Source organism: Lissotriton vulgaris, chromosome 4_1, assembly GCF_964263255.1.
Source record: "Lissotriton vulgaris chromosome 4_1, aLisVul1.2, whole genome shotgun sequence".
Classification (NCBI taxonomy): domain Eukaryota; kingdom Metazoa; phylum Chordata; class Amphibia; order Caudata; family Salamandridae; genus Lissotriton; species Lissotriton vulgaris.
In genome coordinates this window covers 1,539,497,540-1,539,520,498 of record NC_141691.1, presented here as the reverse complement: position 1 = coordinate 1,539,520,498, position 22,959 = coordinate 1,539,497,540, and the positions used below count along the sequence as shown (strand labels likewise).

The 22,959-nt window shown below is 39.1% G+C and overlaps 1 protein-coding gene across 2 annotated transcripts in view; it reads left to right on the top strand.

Annotated features, from left to right (window-relative positions):
- The window catches only part of TOX (thymocyte selection associated high mobility group box), a 365,646-nt gene that overhangs the window by 307,410 nt on the left and 35,277 nt on the right, over positions 1-22,959 (top strand). For both annotated transcript variants that reach the window (XM_086965783.1, XM_086965782.1), the window contains 2 exons: positions 5,759-6,034; positions 15,768-15,998. In XM_086965783.1, the coding sequence (XP_086821909.1) occupies positions 5,759-6,034; positions 15,768-15,998 (507 nt within the window). The remainder of the gene's footprint in view (positions 1-5,758; positions 6,035-15,767; positions 15,999-22,959) is intronic.

Below are 22,959 nucleotides of genomic sequence, written 5' to 3'. Positions count from 1 at the left end.
ATAAGATGTATTTACATCTATACACTTACCAGCAACCACTGGTGAAAATATTTAGAATGAGGGTTAAGCATCCGTATAAAAATCTCCCTAATAAATATTTCTACATTTCCATGCCTAGATTCTGGGGATTTTTAGACTACCCAAAGAGTTGAAAATGACCAATTATGGAAGTAAAATACAATTTTCGTCTTTTAGCCCTATATTTACTACAGTTATCTTTCACTTTTTAAATTATTTTGAGGTGCTGCACTGTTTGTGCTCTGCCGCAATCAAGACTAGAAATTGCACACACTAGAAGACAAGACGTGGGACCTGCTATGCAGTGACATTCGGGTACTAAGTCCCAATCCAAATCCAATAGACACCAAACCTTCTTCAATTCTGGAAGGAGCTGGGGACCCAACTCTTTATGGTTCAAATCTCTTTATTCATGTATGCCAATATGTGCAGTGTAAATGCAATTCAATGTGCAACAAATCATACCAATCTACAAAGTGTGGCTTTGATGAATAACAACAAAACAGTCCCCCGTCCCCTACAATCCCGAGACACTCAGCGTTCGTCCATGAAAGTGCGCTAATCACAGCAGCAAGTTTACTTCATGAGTCCATCTCTGAATCGGTGGTAGAGGTTAGTTCAATAGCCGCAGGACGCGGAGGTATTTAGGGCATGTCAGCTTTTGGTCCTGTGAGAGGAGAGACACGTACAGTCGCCAAAGGTCTCCATAAGATGCCCCGTGATTGGTAATAGAAAGTGTAATCTTTAAAACATTCCAAGGATACACCACAGGCGGTGAAGCCATCCCAGGTGAGTAGGTGTATGTGTTGTCCACCAATGTGTGAGTATATTCTGTGTTGCTGCCCCTAAAGCTAATCCAATCTGCCGCCCATATGGATTTTAGGGAGTAAGTGAGAGGGTTGGGTAATCCTAACAGTGTATAAGAAGGGAATTGGGGAAGTTGGGTGTCAAGGTGTTGATCAGTGTTGTCGAGTATTTGTGTCCCATATGCCTAAATCCGTCGACACTCCCATGAAAGGTGCATCAGGGTCCCCGTTACTCCACTTCCCCTCCAGTTCGAGTCAATCCTGTGTAGCCGTTCCAGAGTCAAATAACAATATGTAACTACTTTAGTAAACGTTTCGGTATGGGCCGTGTTGAAAGCGGTATGGGGGGGTCCCTATAATAAATATCCCCTCATTCCTTGGCAGTCAATTGTCTCCGTAGCTCTCTCTCCCAGCGTGTTTGATTAGGTTTGTATATGTGTCTTGTAGGCTGGATCAAGAATGCATATAGCTCAGAGATCAGCTGTTTGTCTGAAGTTTTAGTAATAAGCCACTTTTCACAGGTAGTGAGGTGTCTTTGGTTGGCCGTCTAATTATAAGTGTGGAGAAGCCAGTGGCGGAGTTGCAAGTAATGCCAGTGTTCCATCTTCGGGAGACTAGAGTCACATACGTAGTTGTGTGAATGAGATCCCCCTCTCCTCGTCTATCATGTGTCCTGCAGAGTGGCAATTGGTCTGGCACCACTTACTGAATGGCGCAGGGCTATTCCTAGGTGTAAAATCTGGGTTGTCAAGCATGGGTGTCGGCGGGGACAGAAGGACGAGAGTCCGCATGAACCCAGCTCTTTAGATGCCACCTTATTGTTGGGTTATCACCCAGGTTCTAGACTCCCCCCACCCCCCAATCCAGTCCTGACCAACCTACCGCAACTTCAGTTGTCCCCCGTATTTTAACACTATCATGCCCCATTCTTTACTCTATAACCACTATTCTATCTCTCGCTTATGTACCCTCATTATTGTAACTTAATACTGTGTTGTAAACCTGCTTCGTTGTATAGCACTCCATTGTATCCCAGCCAAGTATGCGTAACAGAAATCAGGTATATACATCGATGCATCATATCTTAGGATTTCATGTGAATGCTGGAGATGTTTGTAACACTTTCAAGATAAATATCACACGAATGTGATACCAGTGTACACGGCCTTCATGTTCTTGAATTAGTGTTTCTGATTACAGTGGTCTGCATGTAGTGTTTTTATTCTACAGAATTTTTAACCAATCAGATTGTGTGTAAAAACGTAGCTCCATGAATATGTAGGCATCACATATATGTCAAACTTTGCACGTTAACATGCTCTGTTGTCCATGGCAAAACAAATTGCCCTCTTAATAGTTCATAGGTTTAATATTCCTTATTTTTGAACCCAGATGAAGTTGAACCCAACTATTTATTCTTATTGCTTGCAGTTACAACAAGGAATCTATTGTCAGGACTCCAACAAATCTATGTGTGCTCATTACATACATTAGTTCAGTTAAACTGATGTACTTACCGAGAGGGTTAGGCGAAAAGTCTATATAGTTAGGATGATTCATTAGTATGATTAGGTTGCATCGAAATGTTTCAGTCAGATGAATAAACATAGCTACCTCGAACCTGTTTTATTACACTTACTATTGCGTTGTCGAATTCAGATTGTGCGCCAGCTTTTATTTCCGTCCTTACTCGTCAATGCAAATTATTCACAAACCTCATCTAAAATGGCGGCGCTCGTTTCCTGCATGCAGGTCAAAGGCACTGTTTACAGAGTAGAAGGGCTTGAGCGCGTTTGAAAAGCACTATGGGAAATGCCGCACCACAACGTGTACTGTACATTTGATCTGTGGATAAGTAAAGCGCTTCACCCTCCAATGCTTTTAATTTTAATCCTTGCAGAGACTGAATTCATTGCTTAAATTAAAATAGTGAGTTTCATTAAAGTTAAAAGGCAGTGATCCGGAGAGCACGATGGATTAATATTGTGACCTTGCAGCTTCAGAGCTTCAGATTCACAGCAGACTGCTTCAACAAACTGCATCGATACGTCGATAACTACATCGATAATTTTCTGATTGGCAAACTCTCATTAGTACCAGATAATTATCTTGCTGTTGTCGAATTGTAGACCACGAAGTATTTAACTTAATCTTGTTGGTTTTGAGAGAATGCACTGAGGAAAGAAGACTGGATTAAAAGTATCGACTTTGTTTGTGGCAGCTGACTTTAAGAGGTGTGATGCAGTGAACAATTAACTGAACCGAGCCGTGTATGTCTGCGTACGTACATAAACAGAATTTTGGTTTGATATGTTCATAGTACGTTGCATATTTTGTGACTTTGTGGTAAGGTAGGTGTCACTAGAGTTTAACTGAATTCTCTTTTTACCATGGTGCAGATTAAGTATAGTGGTCTGTATTTAATAAAGGTTGTGAACAACACAGTGCCCATACGTGCCCCTCTGGGTATTTTGCATTATGTTGCGTCACACCAGCGGGAGCATGCACAGAACTTAAGTAAATAATGACTATTGTCTGGGAGCATCAAGAGTCTGTTGTGGCTGATTTGATCCCTTTAGCAATTCGGTATATCAGAAAGGGATGCCCCACCCCCTCATTAATACTGAACATTAATGCAGACACCTCCCCTGGCACTATTACAAGGGTGAATTCGGTCTTTGCACTGGGATGTTTCCATGGAAATGAGCGATTTGTTGGCACCGTTGCTTAATTCCATTTATGCTTGGGCCTGTAATCCTCATGAGGGAGGTGCACTTTCTAGACCCATTCAAACGTACTCTAGAACGTGTGTAACCGAACGGTGGTGCCTGCAATGGTCATTGTGCGCCTTCAACCCCCACAATTGGGGTCTGAAGTCTTAAGCTGCTACCCACTGAGAGGTACTATGCCAGGTCGATTTCTGTAGGTCTTTGCGCTTATGTTCTTTCCCCCCGCACTGATGGTGTAGGACGGCCCTGCCAAATTTCCGAGATCCATACATGATGTGTTGCTCCAGTACAGGGTTTTTCTTGAATTCTGGAACTTGTGGTCTTGTTTCATACATTATTAAATAGGACTGCAAGTCCCAGAATTCAAAGAAAAAACCAGGACTGGAGTAGCACATCAGGCATGGGCCTGGGAAACTTGGCAGCTATGTCAGCGCAGTAGTGAAAAATTGTTATTCTTACCACAAAAATAGTTATTCTTACCACAAGGAGGTGAACATCTGCTGCAACTGAAGAATAGGAACCGTGACTCTAGACATAAAATTGCACTAGACACATTACTTATGCTCTGCCCCATGCTAACTATTATGCACCTCACTGTTTTAAGTAACACCACCTCTAACTGCTTCGTCCTGCAAAACATTCTTGAAAAATTGCTTGCAATGCACTGTTTTTATAGATCACTTACTGCATAACTCTTGCTCTTCATGCAGCTGCAAAATGTACTCAGCGGTAATAAATTTAAAATAAAATGTGGAGTGGGCTCTAGTGGGGATAAATTCCGTGAACGGCAAGTTAGATTTAGATTTCTTGTGCAGAGTCTTTAAATCCTGAGTTATTTTACCGTTTAAACTGGTAAATTATCTCACAGTGTGACTTTAAAATTTCTAGCAAATTTGAACAAAAGACCGTTCAGCTAGTTTTCAGATGTTAATAGCACACTGAAGAAGGATATTATTAGAAAGGAAGAGCAGTGGTTAAAACACCAACTGTACAGCCACAAGAGCTGCTCATACCACTGGAACAAAGTGTGACCTGTGGCAAACCACCTTTGCCTCACTTCAGTTAGTTACAGATTATGAGGCGCTCAGAACGGCAGGCCAGGTGTTAACTCGAGTTGTCTATGTTTGGAAATTGAAATTTTAATTTTATCTGCGAAATAAGTGACAGTGAATATTCCAGCCCCTCCCCCGGTTTCACCAACACAACACACATGCAGCCATTTATATAGAAGTCATTTGTTTTTTAAACTGTCTTTAAAATCAATGCTTTATTATAGTTTTGCCCCAAAATTAAAAATAGTTTAGAGCTTTGTACTTTGTAATCTGTGCAGCTAATGCTGTCAAAACTCTGTAACCACCACATGGCTCACTCCTCTTCGTTTATGGTAAGCATATAACTGTGACGTCAGCTGTTATGAATGGCACCCGTCATGCTAGACATGTTATTTTAGTCATTTTATTTTGGGTGTCACGTGTTTCTCCAAGCAGCAGCTGAGTGTTTATAGAGGACATTTACTGTAAGAGGAACATCTTGAACGGGAGATGCTGTGCATAGGGCATCAGAATGTGATGGGTGCAGCTGCTACAGGACTACATGGACCAGTGTGTGAATGGGGTGTGGAGGCGGGGAATTATGACGTGGAGCAAAAACAACACTACATTGTCACACAGCAGAGCAGAGTTTTCCTGTTTATATTCTGTAATTTATCTCCTTCAGGTGAAATGTAGAGGATGTGCTGTGTGCCTGGTGTTTTAATTACACCTCCATCTCTGCCCCCTTTCTGCCTTCCTTTCCTGTACATGTCTCATGGAATTCTAAGTGCAAATTGTAGACCATACAATTATCACCGTCAATATTATGAATCACTTGAAAATACTGCCTTTTGATGTGGGCAATCTGTCAACCACCTTATATGTTATATATATATATATATATATATATATATATATATATATATATATATATATATATATATATATATATATATATATATATATATATATATATATATATATATACACATATTTTTATACTTATATATATAATATATACATACATACTTTGCTGAGTCTCATTTAAGCACCAATTAGAAGTAAAGTTGAGCTAATTTCTGCGGTAATATTACAGAAAAAGGAACTCAAAGAATTCATTGTTTGTAAATGTAAGTAAACTACTATTAACTAATCTTTTAATTTTTTTCTGTAGATGCAAGAACTGCGAAATGCTGAAGGAGTACAGTATACTCACCCACACATGCTAGCGATGCGACCAAGAATCCAGCCTGCAGATATCAGGGCGGCGGCCATGCTGCAGCATAGTCAGCTGACTACCATTAACCAGTCACAGCTCAGTGCTCAGCTCGGGCTAAACATGGGAGGGAACAACGTTCCCCATAACTCTCCATCTCCCCCTGGCAGCCAATCAGCAACACCTTCTCCATCCAGCTCAGTCCATGAAGATGAAGTGGACGACGCTGCAAAGGTAGTGATATCTTATTTGCAAAAAGAAAAGGCTTACTTTTTCGGTCTTACAAAGGCAACTCGTTATCTTACTGTGGCTTACTTGGTTATACATACTTACTATTGTTTTCACCTATCTTGCGTTATGAACCAACAATTATATTGCAAACCAACTATGTGGGACTAAGATTCCAACTCAACTTCACGAAAATGTGTTTAGTGAAGTCGTTTTTTTTGCCTTCCTACTCTGTTGCTAGTTACGTGTGACATGGTACTGATGGTTCTTAGCCAATAAATGAATTCCATTTAAAATTGCCTCTTCAAAGCATACATTTATCTGAAAAGGCTGATATGAAAAGTACAACCTTCCTATGATAGGCCATTTACAATGCGATTTAAAAAAAGTTGCGTTGGACCCAAGTTTTTACATGCTAAAAACAGGTAACACTCTCATTTGCTGGTTTTGGCACTATTGTAATCAAGGGACAAACAACCTGGGATACTTTGTGTAGCTGAAAACTTGCACACATTCATGAAAGATTTAAAATTCTGCTACAAATCATGAACTCAGATTAATATGTTGCATATTTAAAACGTTCTCCAATTTACCGTTCTAATGGGTTAACCCGTCTTCTGTCATCATGATGTATATAATGTCACCAGCGATCCTCTTTTCAATTGACTATTCTTTTGCATGACTGACATCCACATATTCTAAATAATTCAGGTATTTCCTTTTAATAGATACATGTTTTTCAAGAATAGATTCCCTGCAAACGTGTTCTCATCCTTTATATGCCTTCTTGCAGAAAATCTCAATTTACAGACACTTTTTATTGCGGCCCTGGAATATTTCTACGAGGACCTAAATAGATTAACCAGAGGGTTCCTCTGTTCACCGTCACCAGGTAGCTTAATATGGTTTCACGCTGAGAGCATTGTCTCCGTACACAAGGCCAGTGTCCATATGAGACATCCTATTTCAGCTCTGCACACCACTGAAGGAAATCCGCACCTGTAGATATATGCAGTGTTGTAAGAAGCACATTGAATGAAAACCATAGAAATAAAACATATGCCAGGAGAAACGTACACACAAACTTGGGTCCTTGCTCAGGTTATTTAGAAACTTTCATTCCAGTCCATGGAATATGACCTATTTCTAAGCTTTTGCTTTCAAATACATAAAGCAGAAATGTGGGTGTTTCTTTGTGAGATCATGCACCTCCACAACGTCACCTGTGTCTTGATTCAGGGATGCACGTCCACAATAAATTGGTGAAGTTATGTGTAGTTGTTTAATTTATTTATAGATTTTAGAGTATACCCCTGAGCAGAGAGGAAAGGCAACTGGGACAACTAGAGTGGTGGTAACTCGAAAGGTATTTTAGGAAAGATCTTGTGTTGGGCTCATTGCAAAGAAATAGTCCCATCTTGTGTGTACATAGTCGTAGCGGATGCATCTTTTTAGCCTATATGTTTTATTCATTGTGGGCCTGGTTTATTAAGTATTTTGCACACCCTAGTTGAATTTAGATGTGAATAACCATGCATGTAAATTCTCAAACCTAATGGAAGGTTTTAGGATTGACCTATTTTTTGGTCGGCGAGTAACTTTACTAGTGAAATACAGTATTGTCAAATGTGAGGGAGGGGATACTTTTGGATTTCGTTGGAAGGATCTACCTTCACTTAGAGATGAGCTTCCACAAGCTTGTTGGTTTGTGGGTAAGTACATACCATTTGCAGGTAGTTTTCCATGTTGGAAATCCATGCACATGACTCTTCTGTTAAAGGGTGAAGATTGTGTGGTGCCATAATGGTAATGGGGATGGAACACTCCCATATTTGTTAGGGGTGTAATAGAAACATTACAAAGTTGCATTTACCTGTTTCTCGTTTGAATACTCAAGGAAGCCTTAGACTGGCACATATTTATTTCAATAATCTTGCTTGCTCAATGTATTCCACAAAACATTGCAATTTGCTTCAGAGATAAGAATAATCTTACGTTAGGAAATTGCTGACTTTCAAAGTAAGGGCTTTATGAATAGGGGACCGTATCATTACATTGTAAATCTTTGACCATATAATTATATACAATGATTAGCTGAACATCTCTTAGACTGTTGACCACATTCAGGCTAGGCTTACCTTAGAGCCAAGTACTGCTTAGATGATTTACATAAACAATATTTATGTTGACTATTGCATTGTAAATCTTTGCACACCAGCCTCTGTTCACTATCCTCTTGTTTTTGTTATTGACAGCGTATATTAATTCTCACCTCCTCTCACCGTCCCACCTGATCTTTCTCCTGAGCTTCTCCCTACCAAGGTGTGATGTAAATTACAGATGTTTCCCCTGAACTGGGTAAACGTACTTTCATTCATTCCTTAACTTCCAAGCAGGGAACGTGTTCCCATGGCTTTGTGTAGCCACCCTCTGGTCCACAAGGACTGTGCTCTGCAGGTAACCCCCAGAATTGCTTGCTTTTCTAAAAGCACACCATCTACCAGGTTTCACGATTGGTGCTGCGATTGGTTTGTAATACAAAAGGCACCTGCTCAGTTTGCACCTCACAGTCGTGCGCGCCGGTCTTCTTCAATGAGCTTCTGCCTCAGTACCGCCTACTGTCACCTCACCTGCACCTCAAAATAATTCTACATGGTAATGTCTTTAAATATCAACCTTCTCAGATACCATCATCCTACTAATGTCTTATTTATGTACCCATTTATACTGCCTAAGTTGCTGAAGCTTCCCTTGCTCTCATTCCTTGGCACCATATCAAAAGTAAATACAGCTATAAAACAGCAATACTTGCCATTAACAAAAAACAAAAAAAAGGCGTAAGTATGTTTTATTTCCTTGTATTACACTTAGCCATTAGATAAGTGTCATTACACTTTTAGGGCACATTGGAAAGTGGAAAATTACAGGTTCTTACATATACAATTGTTTGTGTGTTTTAAAAAATATATATTACTTTCCTTTACCCTGCAAAACAGCATTTTTAGGAATTTCACTGCAGGGACACAGAGAGAAGAACATAAGTGTAACAAGGAAGACAGCGAAAGTCTGTTTTATTGCAACACAACCGCAACATTCTGTACCCTATTTAGGCTGCAGATGTTTTACAATATTGACTTGATGTGATAAGGGCTATCAGTAGAGCTCTGTGTTGTTTGTTCAGCCTATAATGCAGATGGCGCTTGATTAAAATCTGTTGAGAACATGCACAGTGTCAGTAGGATAGAGTGCATAAAACTGATCTCCTATCTTAAACAAAGCTCCTGGCACTATTCAGCTGCGCTCTTAAATGAGCTTTGTTATATTTGTGTTTTATACATTTATGAGACCATGGATACTGAAGCTGCTCACAGATAGTTTGGAATACGGTGCATTGTGATGGGTCCTTAGACTTTTAGAACTAGATTAACGATGCCGACAAGCCATGCAGACTTCTTTGAGTGAAAAGATCTAATACAAAATGGATGCCGTTCTCCAGAGCCTGTGCATGCCATCTGGTTAGGTATTTTTCAAGGACTGAGCTGCCATATCTGATTTGAAAAAAATCCTCAGCCAGGGATCATGTCTAAATGAATGTACTCTTGCAGCAGTTGCACAGAATACCCCTCGCCTGTGATGCTGTAGTATTCTATCCCAGTTGTTAATAATTAGGAGCTGACGGGGAAGATGGCAAACAGTATCAGCTCTCTGGCTGAAGTGGTACTAAAAATGCCAAAGCCGTCAGTACTCCTGTCAAAGACCTATCGTTAGCATATGACACCAGGCTTAGACCCCCTCATACACATACACAAATCCACCCATGCCATTGAGGCAGCTACCTATCTGCCACATCTTCACTGGTATTACCATCAGAGAGACGATGTTGCTTCTACTGCTGCAGAAAAGCCTTACATATGTCAGGGAAAGATCTGGCTTTCCGACAAATCAAAAAACAAAATATAATAAATGTTGACACTGAGCCTTATTAGCAGTGGAAGCGTTGGAGCCCTTCAGTAAGTCGCCTTCTGAGACTGGTATTGTTTAAAACCTAACCAGACATTTGCTTCTGCAGTGGTTGTGCTTGACTTTGTAAAAATTATTTCCTAATACAAGCAATAATCTGGCATATCCTCGGTCACAGAAAAAGAGGAGTATATGTAGGACCACCTTAGAAGGATACCTTGGATCATTTTTTTTAACCAACAGGACGTACAAATTCAACCAATTTAAAGGCGTTTCCGGGCCCCACAAATCTACACACCACTGTTTTTCCAAACTGCCACAAATAATTCAACCTTCTCCAAATTCTCTTCTGCATCTCTAAGAAGATTTCCTGTGTTTCTCAGGAGATTTAATGACCGGTTTGTTCTGAAGCACAGGCCAGCGCATATTAGCTCTCTTTGTCTTCACCATGCCGATATGCAGTCACAAGGCTCCCGTCTCTCTGGCCGTTCATACGCCAAACACCAAACCCAGTCAAGTTCACACAATAGGCTGCCTTCTGGGGGTGAGTTTCTGTCTACGTCTTCCCACTTGCGTGCTGTAACAACAAATTAGTGGATGTTATTTTCTAACTCTGCCATAAAGTGGTCCAGCAGACCATATGACCTTCACAGCAGGTTTTAGCGACTAGGCCTTCAAATCTGGCCAGCCCTACCAACCTTTGGCATCTCATGTGACAAACCTAAGCCTGTTGAAGGGCCAAAGGGTGGCCAAAAGTACAGAACAAAAATAAAATAAAAATGGTTTACCTTGGGTATGCCAGCATTGCATAACCATTACTACCATATGTCATTTTCTGTTGTATATGGCTTTCCAGCAGCTGGTATGCTGTTGGCATGCACAGACCAAAAGATCTCAGTTCAGAAATATTCTCAGTCTCGCTGTGTATGTTTTAAATTGAGTGATGATAGACAAGAGAAAGTAACAGACACTTTTTCAATCTGGTAGAGTTCTCTTTGTGGATAGAAAGATACACAACCAAATTAGTTGAGCACCAGGTTCTGGGTACCTTTTACTACAACTCAGAGAATAAGGAGGTTTTGAATATCCCATGCTTCAGATTACACAGCTGTAGCTGCAGAAGAGCATACTGCAACATCATTACTATCGTAGATTTAAACAGTATCAGCTCTCTGGCTGAAGTGGTACTAAAAAGGCCAAAGCCGTCAGTACTCCTGTCAAAGACCTATCGTTAGCATATGACACCAGGCTTAGACCCCCTCATACACATACACAAATCCACCCATGCCATTGAGGCAGCTACCTATCTGCCACATCTTCACTGGTATTACCATCAGAGAGACGATGTTGCTTCTACTGCTGCAAAAAAGCCTTACATATGTCAGGGAAAGATCTGGCTTTCCGCCAAATCAAAAAACAAAATATAATAAATGTTGACACTGAGCCTTATTAGCAGTGGAAGCGTTGGAGCCCTTCAGTAAGTCTTCTTCTGAGACTGGTATTGTTTAAAACCTAACCAGACATTTGCTTCTGCAGTGGTTGTGCTTGACTTTGTAAAAATTATTTCCTAATACAAGCAATAATCTGGCATATCCTCGGTCACAGAAAAAGAGGAGTATATGTAGGACCACCTTAGAAGGATACCTTGGATCATTTTTTAAACCAACAGGACGTACAAATTCAACCAATTTAAAGGCGTTTCCGGGCCCCACAAATCTACACACCACTGTTTTTCCAAACTGCCACAAATAATTCAACCTTCTCCAAATTCTCTTCTGCATCTCTAAGAAGATTTCCTGTGTTTCTCAGGAGATTTAATGACCGGTTTGTTCTGAAGCACAGGCCAGCGCATATTAGCTCTCTTTGTCTTCACCATGCCGATATGCAGTCACAAGGCTCCCGTCTCTCTGGCCGTTCATACGCCAAACACCAAACCCAGTCAAGTTCACACAGTAGGCTGCCTTCTGGGGGTGATTTTCTGTCTACGTCTTCCCACCTGCGTGCTGTAACAACAAATTAGTGGATGTTATTTTCTAACTCTGCCATAAAGTGGTCCAGCAGACCATATGACCTTCACAGCAGGTTTTAGCGACTAGGCCTTCAAATCTGGCCAGCCCTACCAACCTTTGGCATCTCATGTGACAAACCTAAGCCTGTTGAAGGGCCAAAGGGTGGCCAAAAGTACAGAACAAAAATAAAATAAAAATGGTTTACCTTGGGTATGCCAGCATTGCATAACCATTACTACCATATGTCATTTTCTGTTGTATATGGCTTTCCAGCAGCTGGTATGCTGTTGGCATGCACAGACCAAAAGATCTCAGTTCAGAAATATTCTCAGTCTCGCTGTGTATGTTTTAAATTGAGTGATGATAGACAAGAGAAAGTAACAGACACTTTTTCAATCTGGTAGAGTTCTCTTTGTGGATAGAAAGATACACAACCAAATTAGTTGAGCACCAGGTTCTGGGTACCTTTTACTACAACTCAGAGAATAAGGAGGTTTTGAATATCCCATGCTTCAGATTACACAGCTGTAGCTGCAGAAGAGCATACTGCAACATCATTACTATCGTAGATTTAAACTGGATGAACTGATCTAGATAGTTGGTGTACATGAGTACCACTGAAGGGTATGCTGCTTTGCAAGAAAGTAATAAGAAGTTAGATTTAGAGATGTGTCCATCATTTAGAGTATTTTAATTTTGAGTTTTGACTTGAGCACCATGCACACAATGCAGCTTTAATGTAAACCTAATTAGAGCCCCAGCCCTTCTCTCAGCAATGTGTCATCACCACAGGAATTGGGAAAGAAATGTGTAGCAGATTTCCATCAGCAATCGGTTAGGGCACAGCCCCTAGATATATTACAACACTTGCAGGCCCTCGTGTGCATGTCTTCTTGCACTATAGAAATGGAAAATGTATGTGATTTTCTGTTTTGTAGAACATATTTAGTAGTCCTCCATTACAGGCCTCAGAGAGTCAGACTAGGTTGAATGTTCTTTTTCTTGCAGAGAGGTTAAATCATTTTAGATTTGGAATGTGTTTTAAAGCTTTTAAAGAGGAAATGATGTGGGTTGGCTTTAAAGTTGCATAATGTTCTAAATACATTGGGTCAGATACACACTTCCTTGCAAAATGTAACAGACATGATCAAACAAAAGACCTGTGTTTGATTCTAGGTTGATTGACGTTTAGCTTGATTATTGATGCTGAATTGCATTTGTCTGCCCATCACCTTCTTTCTTTTCTCCTTAGCAAGTCTCTAATCTAAATATGTTGCTATTTTGAACTGTAGAAGTGCTTTTACAGGTTGAGTACACTGTGATGTTAGTCTGCCCTAGCAACTGCTAGCCCAGAAAAGAACACTGGACTTCCTGTGGATTTAGAGTGTTTGTTGAGGAAAGAAAGATTGAGAAGCCATTTTGGTGCTGCTACCTGAGATTCCCATAATAAAATTAGAGATGGAATGGGACAAGGCAAGATATGTCTCTCCGTGCAGGCTTTGCCGTTCATTATATGACATCTTCAGAAAGAGAGAATTTAATCTGGGATTCTTCACATTGACCAATAGGACCTCAGGCCATTCATGACCAGGATTTAAATGATCGGTCAATGAAATCTTTAGAACACAGGATGGCCAGCAGCTATTGTTTTGTAGAGTGCTGAGGGACACATTTAACGATCATTATGTTGAGCAACAACAAAGGAAGTCATGTAAGGCAATACCCTCAGTGGAAGCCTAATAAATGCAGATTCAAGGATCTTCTCTCTACAACTGTTATTTTGCCTGGTCCATGAGGCCCTCAACAAGATGCTGAACTGGAAAGATCCTCATTCTGCTGAAAAAATAATAGTGGGTTTCCAAGACAATTGCAAATCATCCGGATAATGATAAACGTGAAGTGCTACACTATTTAGTTAATCAGTACAGTTTCTGTCATTTTGGTCCACATCATTTGGTACATAGCTAACTGCAATCCCAATGAGTGCGTAAGGAGAATTGCTAACACTCAAAGGTTGGGCGGCCTTGTCAGAGTGGTAGATAGATATCAGGAACATTTAACCTTGAATATAAAAAAGGTGACAACTGTGAACTTCCTCTCTACTAGAAAGAGGGATGTACTTCTGTTATAAATGACAATCATTTGGGATAGAACTTTATATCAGGTGCCCAGAACTAGGATATCCAGCTCAATCTACATTCTCTCCCTGACTTCTCAAGAGAAGGAAGGGAACCAGTTTGCCTTTAGTGGTGCCATGTGTCACGTAGAGGCTCTACATGACCAGAATTCCTTTGTACCTTGAACATTCTCTAGAAGTGACCCACAAAAACACTTTTTTCTGAACTGATATGTGTTACTAACATAGCGCTCAGTAGCTACCACGCATGTACCATATGCCTAGTTCTCTGCGTTGTTTTGTCTTCTTAGTACTGTGTGGTGTGAGTTTTGGATACTGTAGATCAATTACAGAATAAAGGAATACATTTGAGTGTGCAAAAGGAAGACAAGATGATTACAAACGCAAATTTCAGGATCCTGAAAGAGAACAATGACAAAGTTTGTTCAAGAATATATATAAAAACATTTGTATTGATCGGGTAATGTTTATTTATTGTGTATGTAGAGGAATAGTGTGCTATTTGCACATCAGCCCTTGCTTATGTTTAGTTACTGACCAGAAAAAGAAAGCTCCATATGGTTAATGATTAAAATGCCAGTACCCGGAATCAACCAATGTACACAGAGGCATGACTTCTTCTGTTTACCTTGTCCGGCTGCATGCATTTGAGATGCCATTTATTCTACAGTAAGAATAGATGGCCCATAGTATTCCAGGGCTGTTAGATGGGGTGATTCTCCCCAAAGGTACTGACAAGTAGATGCACCTTCCTCTTTCACCAGGGTCTTCTGACTATCTTCATGTTATGCACAGTGTCAGTTTTTTTTAGTTATCCGTCCTTACTAAACCCCTTTACCACAAGAGCAATGCGGACAGAGGACACACCCTACGTGATATCACAGGGACAGTACAAATGGGAGGTGCTTAGGAGTAAATGCAACATTTACACTGTGTGACACTTGGCAGACACAGGGCATGATAATGTTCACACAATAATCGACATGGATAGTTGAGTGCTCACAGAAGCCTCCAAAGGGTGCAGTATCAGGACAAGTGTGCATCCACTTCCGGTTGAAAGGTGGATCAGATCGTAACACCCAAAGTAATATACCTATTTCCAGCATGGTGGTGAACAGCAAAGCACTTTTTGAGAATAATCAAATGATACAGTCCATATACTGAAGAAAAACGCATTTTGAGTAAGGGCTGCTTTAAAATACAGCAATAAAACAGATTGTAGATTTAAAACCTGATTACAAAAAGCATTTATATAAATATAGTAAGTGCATCCATAATACATTTTTACATTTTCTGAATTGAATCGGAAATATAAGCAGCAAATACCTAAAGTACATCTCAATCCGGTAAATTAATGAAAATGTATAAACCGCGCACTTAAGCTCATGCATAGATGTTTTTAAATGTAGCTCACAGAATGCATAGTGTCATTAGGCTAAAAAGGCACACATCAGAAGCACACGCTTATTTACAGATTTAATTAAAGAGCCTGAAGATGTTTTTATTCCAACTCTTCACCTTTTTCTGCATTTAATACATGATTTCAAAAACAAGACTTCCTCTTTCAGATTGAATAGAAGAAAACAGATTTTGCAAGCTTGCTTTCTTTAATCTGAGTTTCAACATTTTACAGATGAATGGAGCCGAAAAACGACCTGCCATTGACATGGGAAAGAAACCTAAAACTCCAAAAAAGAAGAAAAAGAAGGACCCAAATGAGCCACAGAAGCCTGTGTCTGCGTATGCGTTATTCTTCCGAGATACTCAAGCAGCCATAAAAGGCCAGAATCCTAACGCCACCTTTGGAGAGGTGTCGAAAATTGTGGCTTCAATGTGGGATGGACTAGGAGAGGAACAAAAACAGGTGAGACCCAGGTTAATTGTAAGCATTTGCATACATGTGCATCTAAAGGACCTATAACAACTACGAGGAACGGCTAATATTAACCACACTGTAAAGTAAAATCATGTCACAAAAAACTGAAATCCTGGCTGGGCTAGAACACAGTTGAACAAACTACATGTATACAGTGGTTGATCGTATGGTACTAGTTCTGTTCCATTGTTGTTGGACATCTACCAACCCGGAAATCCCAAAGTGAGTTATATGACCGTTTTCCAGAATGTCATAGTCCAGGATTAGCTACCTCCACTTTGCAATGAGATTATAATTGTACACAATTCTGAAAAAATGAATCAAGGGTACTTGACAGTTCCATTATTTTGCCAGTCATGCCTATGTGGTGGAGTCTTTAGGATGCATTGCACACTATAGAGGTATCACAATCTTCTGGTCTCCTGTGGGAATATGACCGTCCTAAACTCAGAAAAACTCTAGAAAAGTGGTTGACCAACCATTGAATATGAAATTGATTGCTGTCTTTATTTTCAGATTTACTAGCACTAAAAATCCCTTATCTAGTGTGAGTTACGGCAAATGAAATAAATGTGAAGTAAGTAGCCATTTCCCTTTATCATATCAAAACAAATTGTTTATCGGGGCACTTTAGGAAGATGATAAAAGTGTATTATTAGAAAAAACCCGGGAGGACAGCATCATGCCATGCTCATTGTTTCCCAGTTGAGAAGTTCACAGAGATATGTGGTTTTAACCCATTTGAACTTCTGTTCAGTGACACTAGGTCTGCGTTTTCCCTTAGGAGTTCTTATAGTGGACAGCATTACTTCACACAAACTCTCACCAGGCGAGTCTCTTGGTTTCACCTTGAGTCTACAAGCTAATCAGTACCATTTGTAGTACACTTTTTGAGGATGATAAAATGCTTAAGCTGTGGCTTTTAACGGCATACTTCATGCCATGATTCTTCCCAGGAATTACTTAAGAAGTTTTGTGTTAATAGGGCACCCAAGGATTCCATTACGCTGCTAGTCTTGTGATGCATGCTAATTTGATCATATGTTCCTCCTTTTGAGGTCATACTACTGGCTGCCTCTTGAATTGAGGATTCTTTTTAAGAAACTTGGGTGAACAAATTATGAGACTCTCAAGGGGCTATTTGATTGAAAGTACCAAAATACTTTCATTTTGCAGTATTTTGCCCCCAGCTGTCCATACTACTTACCTTACCAGTACATGAAATTTAGGAAAACATAAAAACTGTATTTTTAGATATTTCTTTGAAGATTTGTCTCTTTTGATACTGATTGTTGTTATGTGACTATCCAATTTACTTTTGTTTCTTCAGAATAGTGATTTAGTTGGTAATGTATGATGTTGTTTCTTGCTGTATTTGGTTGTAGCATTGGAAAGACCTCAGTTGTTTTTATTCTGAATCATAATTCCAGTCTGGACCCAAAGTATTGACACATGGTATAAAGCATGCCAGAAAAGATGAAGGGCTACAGTTATCTGAACAAGCCAAAATGTTAACACTTGAAGTTTAAGGAAAGACATTCGCCCGTCCGAAAAAGAGAAAGCCAGTTCCTATTCACAAGCAGCACTTTTAAAGTTATTACAGTAAAAAAGGATCCAAAACAGTTGTAAATGTACTCCAGCTCAGAGATTGGGTAACTCTAGCATTAATTATGACCAACCTACTATCTCCCCTCACAGGAAACAATGTTAAATGTAACTATTTAAACTAGTTAAAAATGAAAATGTAATGTTTACAAAATTATCTAAAAATAACATATGTTGTATTTTAATTTAACATTTTAATTACCTTTATTAAATTAAAAAAATTGTGATTTGAATAATTATTAAAATGTAATTAAATACATTTTAATGAATTCTACATATCACTTTTGAAACTTTTTAATACATAATATATATGTTTTTACTTTAGGTGTATTTTTTATAATTAAAGCATTATAAACAGATTTTAATTCAATATACTCAAAATCATAAACTTGTAATTTAGTTTAATTAATTAATACTATAACTTTTTAACACTGTACTACAATTAAAATGCATATATAAAATGATTTAACAATATTCACCATTGAAATACTTTTTCTATTTTTCTTTATATGTTTTAACCTATACTTTACCATATGGAGATCAACGCCTTTGTGGCAGAGATCTTGGCTAATATGTTAAAAGTTACTAGTAGTAACATTAGATTATCACCTCATTTTTAAAATAATTATTTAATTCATATAAATATCTTATATTAAATATAGATTATTGTAAAGATATCTTTTAAAATCTCACCTAAAGGAAAATATTTGTATTTGCTTATTATGTATTTAAAATTACAAAACATTATGGATAAAAGCAACTGAACTTCATTTTTTAATTAAAGTTATATTTACTTTTAAATTAAAAAGTTATTAAAATATTGTATCAGTAAACAATATACATTTTTTTAATATATATAATTGTTCAATATTCTAATTAAATGATTTAATTTTTTTTAAAACATCTTATGGGGTTATGCTTTAAGTCCCTGTCTCAGTTATTTTGTATGAGATGGTGTTGCAGCGTCAGTGGTTGACCACGTGTGGTGCTAGACTTACTACTGCTTCTTTTTGGCTGTAGAAAATTTACACATAGATTCGACAAGCAAGTTAGTCTACACCTTTGAGTAACTTTACACTCGTAAACGGTGAATAGCCTAAAGTAATAAAGTTGCTCCAAAGTGTAAGAATAAACTTACACATGAGGATTTACTCATGTGTAAGTTTCCGTTTGTGAATAGGCCCCAGACTGTGGAAACATTGAGTACTCTTGAGCCATAGCCTACATTTGCCATCTCAAAATTGTGCTTCACAGAATTTTGGGAGATCCTCACATTTATTTTTCTTTGAGGAACATGTTGTCAGCTGTGACCCTGAAACCTGTGTCAAAGTATTTAGTTTATGGTCAAACCTGAGATGTGATGCTACCCTATATGTGCATGAACACTGTCTCGTGCATCACACAGCTACCTCTAGGGTCCGGAAAAAATCCCTGTAATCATCAGAACTTCTCCTATCACCTACAATTCAAAAAATACCTGAAGTATCACCTCTTCTCAGAACTCTATCTATCTTAAGCCTTCTGTTCCTCTCCAGCTAGGATTCCACTTTGCAAACACACAGACCTATATACAAGTGTACTTAAGTCTATGTGGACTGGTTATAATCTTGGAGCGGAGAACGGATATTCACCAACAATCTAAGCATGTGACCTGCTTGCTCTGCATGTCTTTAGTCACCCCAGCCTCAATATATGCATCTTCCTGAAATAAGTATCTATTGAATGGTTTTCCCTCCCACCCACAATGAGACTTTTCTCTTTAGCCAGTTAGTTAAGAAAACTGCAAGGCTCACTTCTTTGCAACTCGTGTCTCCCAGATAATATTTTTCTGATGATTTTCTTATTTGAAATGTAATCTTTTTATATTTTTATAAAGCGTTACCATGGTTTTTGAGCAGGGATTACTGTTTAACGAGGAAATTAATAAATGAGAGCTTACGGTTTTACTAGGAAATCCATAACTGGAAGCACGCTCTTCACCTGTTAGTTAGAGAGAAGGTGCGACCAGTACTCCTTAGAGGTATTCCTTCACAGCTCAATGAAGACAGATTTGGTGAGACTGTGTTAAGACGTTAGCACTTGACTTGATTTTTTTGTCAACTGTGTTATTGAAAATGGTGGCCCTCGGGCTCACTTGCTCTCAACCTGTCACCTCTTACCGTCAACATAAATTTTATATTGGCTCCGTTTCAAAATATGTTGATTAGTTCTGCTTCCACTGTATAACAACATGACACCTTTCCAGATTATCTCACAACAGAATAGCACACAGCCTTTCCTTCTCACTATTTCAGTCGGTTACCGTCTTTTCTTCTCGCTTCCATTTTAATTTCTCTGCCTTTAATAACCATACAAGAATCACTTTATATTTATCATCTTTACTCATCTCTTTGGATGTATCCAAATGTCACAGTGTAAATGTTGTTTTGCCAGGCGTCAGACTTTGTTACCGGTATTGGGGGTGTTGGGATCAGTAATGCAGCAGATGCATTGGTGCACGGGAATCCACGGTTGTGATGAGTCCAATGCACCCAATAACGGCTATCTTTCACTCTTAACCATAGGATGGGGTTTCAGTCCTGCATAAGACCTGCTGATCCATCTACGGCACTGGACCGTATACATGGCATTGGGCCTAGTTGTGTGCAGCTTTTCCAGTCGTATTTATTATTTTAGGTTGTGTGGTGGTCTGTGGTCATTTATTCTACACTTGGGATTATTAAAATTTGATTTAAAAGGCTGCTCATTGGAAGGCTGGCTTCACACTTCATATATTATGATGTGAATAGTATATTCTGGACTGTTTCTGGTAATTTTTAAAGAAACGTGTAGCAGATTCGATTTCATGTAAATTGCAGAGGTTTTCATCTTGTAAATTCTGCGCCTCTCTGTGCAGGCCATGAAACAGCGAATCGGTGTCTGTGCATTTTAAAAACTGTAACCCTTGTTTAATTTCTAAACGTCACTACGGTGGACTACAGCACGGTTTACTGATCTCTGCAATACAATTAGATTTATAATCGACAGGATATTGCACACCTTTGGTGTTTCCGCTTCCAGAATTCAAATGGGAGCAGGCTCAGCTCAGCAAAATGCATTTAAGCAATATTTCAGTGGGTGACACATGTTTGCTGCTTTATTGTTGATTTTCCATCCCATCTGTGCTTTACGTCAAGCATAAATATGTGTTGCCCTGCGCTCATTTCATATTCATACCCAACTTCCTGTGTTCTGTCTCGGTGTTCACAGTCACCTATTCATGAACAGCGGCCATCTTGGGGATCTCACAAAGCTAATGGTTTTCTGCCTTTAGACTCACACGCCTGTTATTCTTCTCCTTCCAGCTACATACTATCTGTAGTCTGTGCTTCCGTTGGAATCGAACAGATTACCAAGCACAAGAGTTCTTTGTTTATGTGGCCTAAGGCCAAAAATGGGCAATATTTTGCAAGGCCTAGATAGCTATTGTTTACGTTTACAGTTCTACGCAGCTGTATAATTACATACTGGGGCCTGATTCACAAAGCTGTTTCCAAATGCAATGTGCAAATTGCACATATGTGGTTTGCATCTCACAAGCCGTGATCCTGGAGTGAGTGTGTAAGCATAATTCATGCATTCCTGGTGTATACACAACTTTTCACTTGTGAAATCAGTATCCGGTATTCACAGTGGGGTGAGTTGGGAAAAATCGCTGTAAGGAATGGCAATACTTACACTTTTTAAATTGTGTTGGTATTAACAAACATATTGCAATGCATTTTGTACACTTACGTTTTCATCTATCTTTCGTATGAAAGTTTCAGGCACACGTGTTGCATTAATGGTGGGCTAACACAACTTGTGCTCAAATCAGAGTATGGGTGTAGTAAGTACAGGTATTTAGGAGAACTTACTTTTGTTGAAAAGGAAAAGTCAATAAAAAATGTAATTCCTCACTCTCCTAGCCAACAGGCACAATTTGGGATCGGAATGTAAACTGTGGCATGCATACATTGTATATGCTTGTTAAAATACATTTGTAAATTTCACAAATTGTAACCATGTGTAGGTGAAATTTACACTTGCACTGAATTAAACGTATTTTGTGAGTTGGGCCAATATGTGTTTTTTTCTGCTGAGTCGATGTGAAGTGCTGAGATGCACCAAAACCTATGGGAGAGATTTTAGTAACAAGACGTTTTGTGTGAACTATTTACAGAAATAATAGACTAAAATGCTAAGAGTTTCAAAGCTACCTCTTGCTGGGTGCATGTTTCAAAGGAAATCAGTGCATGTTTGTCTTTTTTAATATGGTGTTCTGTCTGTTTTGTCTTGCCTGCTGGTCAAGTGAGCACATAGTGATCCTGGCCCTGATTTGCCATTACTTTGTGTGGAGTTTCCGTCACAAAAGTAAAGCTAACTCAGAGCAAAGAGCAATGGTGGGATTTACTTTCCAAAGCAAATCATGAATTGCTTTGGAAAGTTGCCTAAAGTAATGCAAAGTAGTGCATTGTTCTACTTTGCGTTCAAGGGGGCAACCCATGGGTATTACAGGGGCATTCTAATGCAAACACCCTTATGTTTTTTTAATGGAAATCCCTATCTACAAACATTAGGAAACAGGGATTGGTGTCAAAAAATGTGCCTCCATAAGACATGTATAAGGGTAGAGCAACTTTAAAAAATCTCCATCTTTTGGTAACTTATCATGGATGCTGCACTGTTCTGTAAGGGTGTTTGTTGGTGCATGGCAGCCAAAACTACTATAGCAAAGAGAAAGAGGAAAACAGCCAATATCATAGTAGCAATGGCAATGTCCTGCCCTCTCCCTTTCACACAGCACAGCAAAGCAACGTTGGTTGCTGTGTTGCGTGAATATTAGTAAATCTGCTCCTTAATCTCTAGCTAGCTTGCTTTGTTGCATGTCCACCATTCAGTGATTGCAGTGGCAGTATCTGGAGAAACCACTCTGGATACCATTCAGAATCTGACCACTGGAACATATGATTTTATTCAAACTAAATAAAGGCATGTCATGAACGAACCTGTCAAGAATCTGGGGTGTTACCTAGATATCCAACTAAAAATCCAAGCTTCTCACACCGGCATCTTTTATCTCAGAGTACTAACACAAATTTTGCTTTTTCGATCCTTCCCTCATTGAGCCATGGCCGTAACTGATTTGGGGTCCTCTAAACTCAACTAACTTCATTAACATTCGCTGAACTCTCAGTTTTCAGATAACATGTCCCAGATTCTATATTGGTGACAATAAGCCTTCTTCGCTTTGTAGGAGCTTAGGATTCTACCAATTCTCAGTTGTGATTCAAATACTCACCAAGGATGTATTTGCTTATGGATG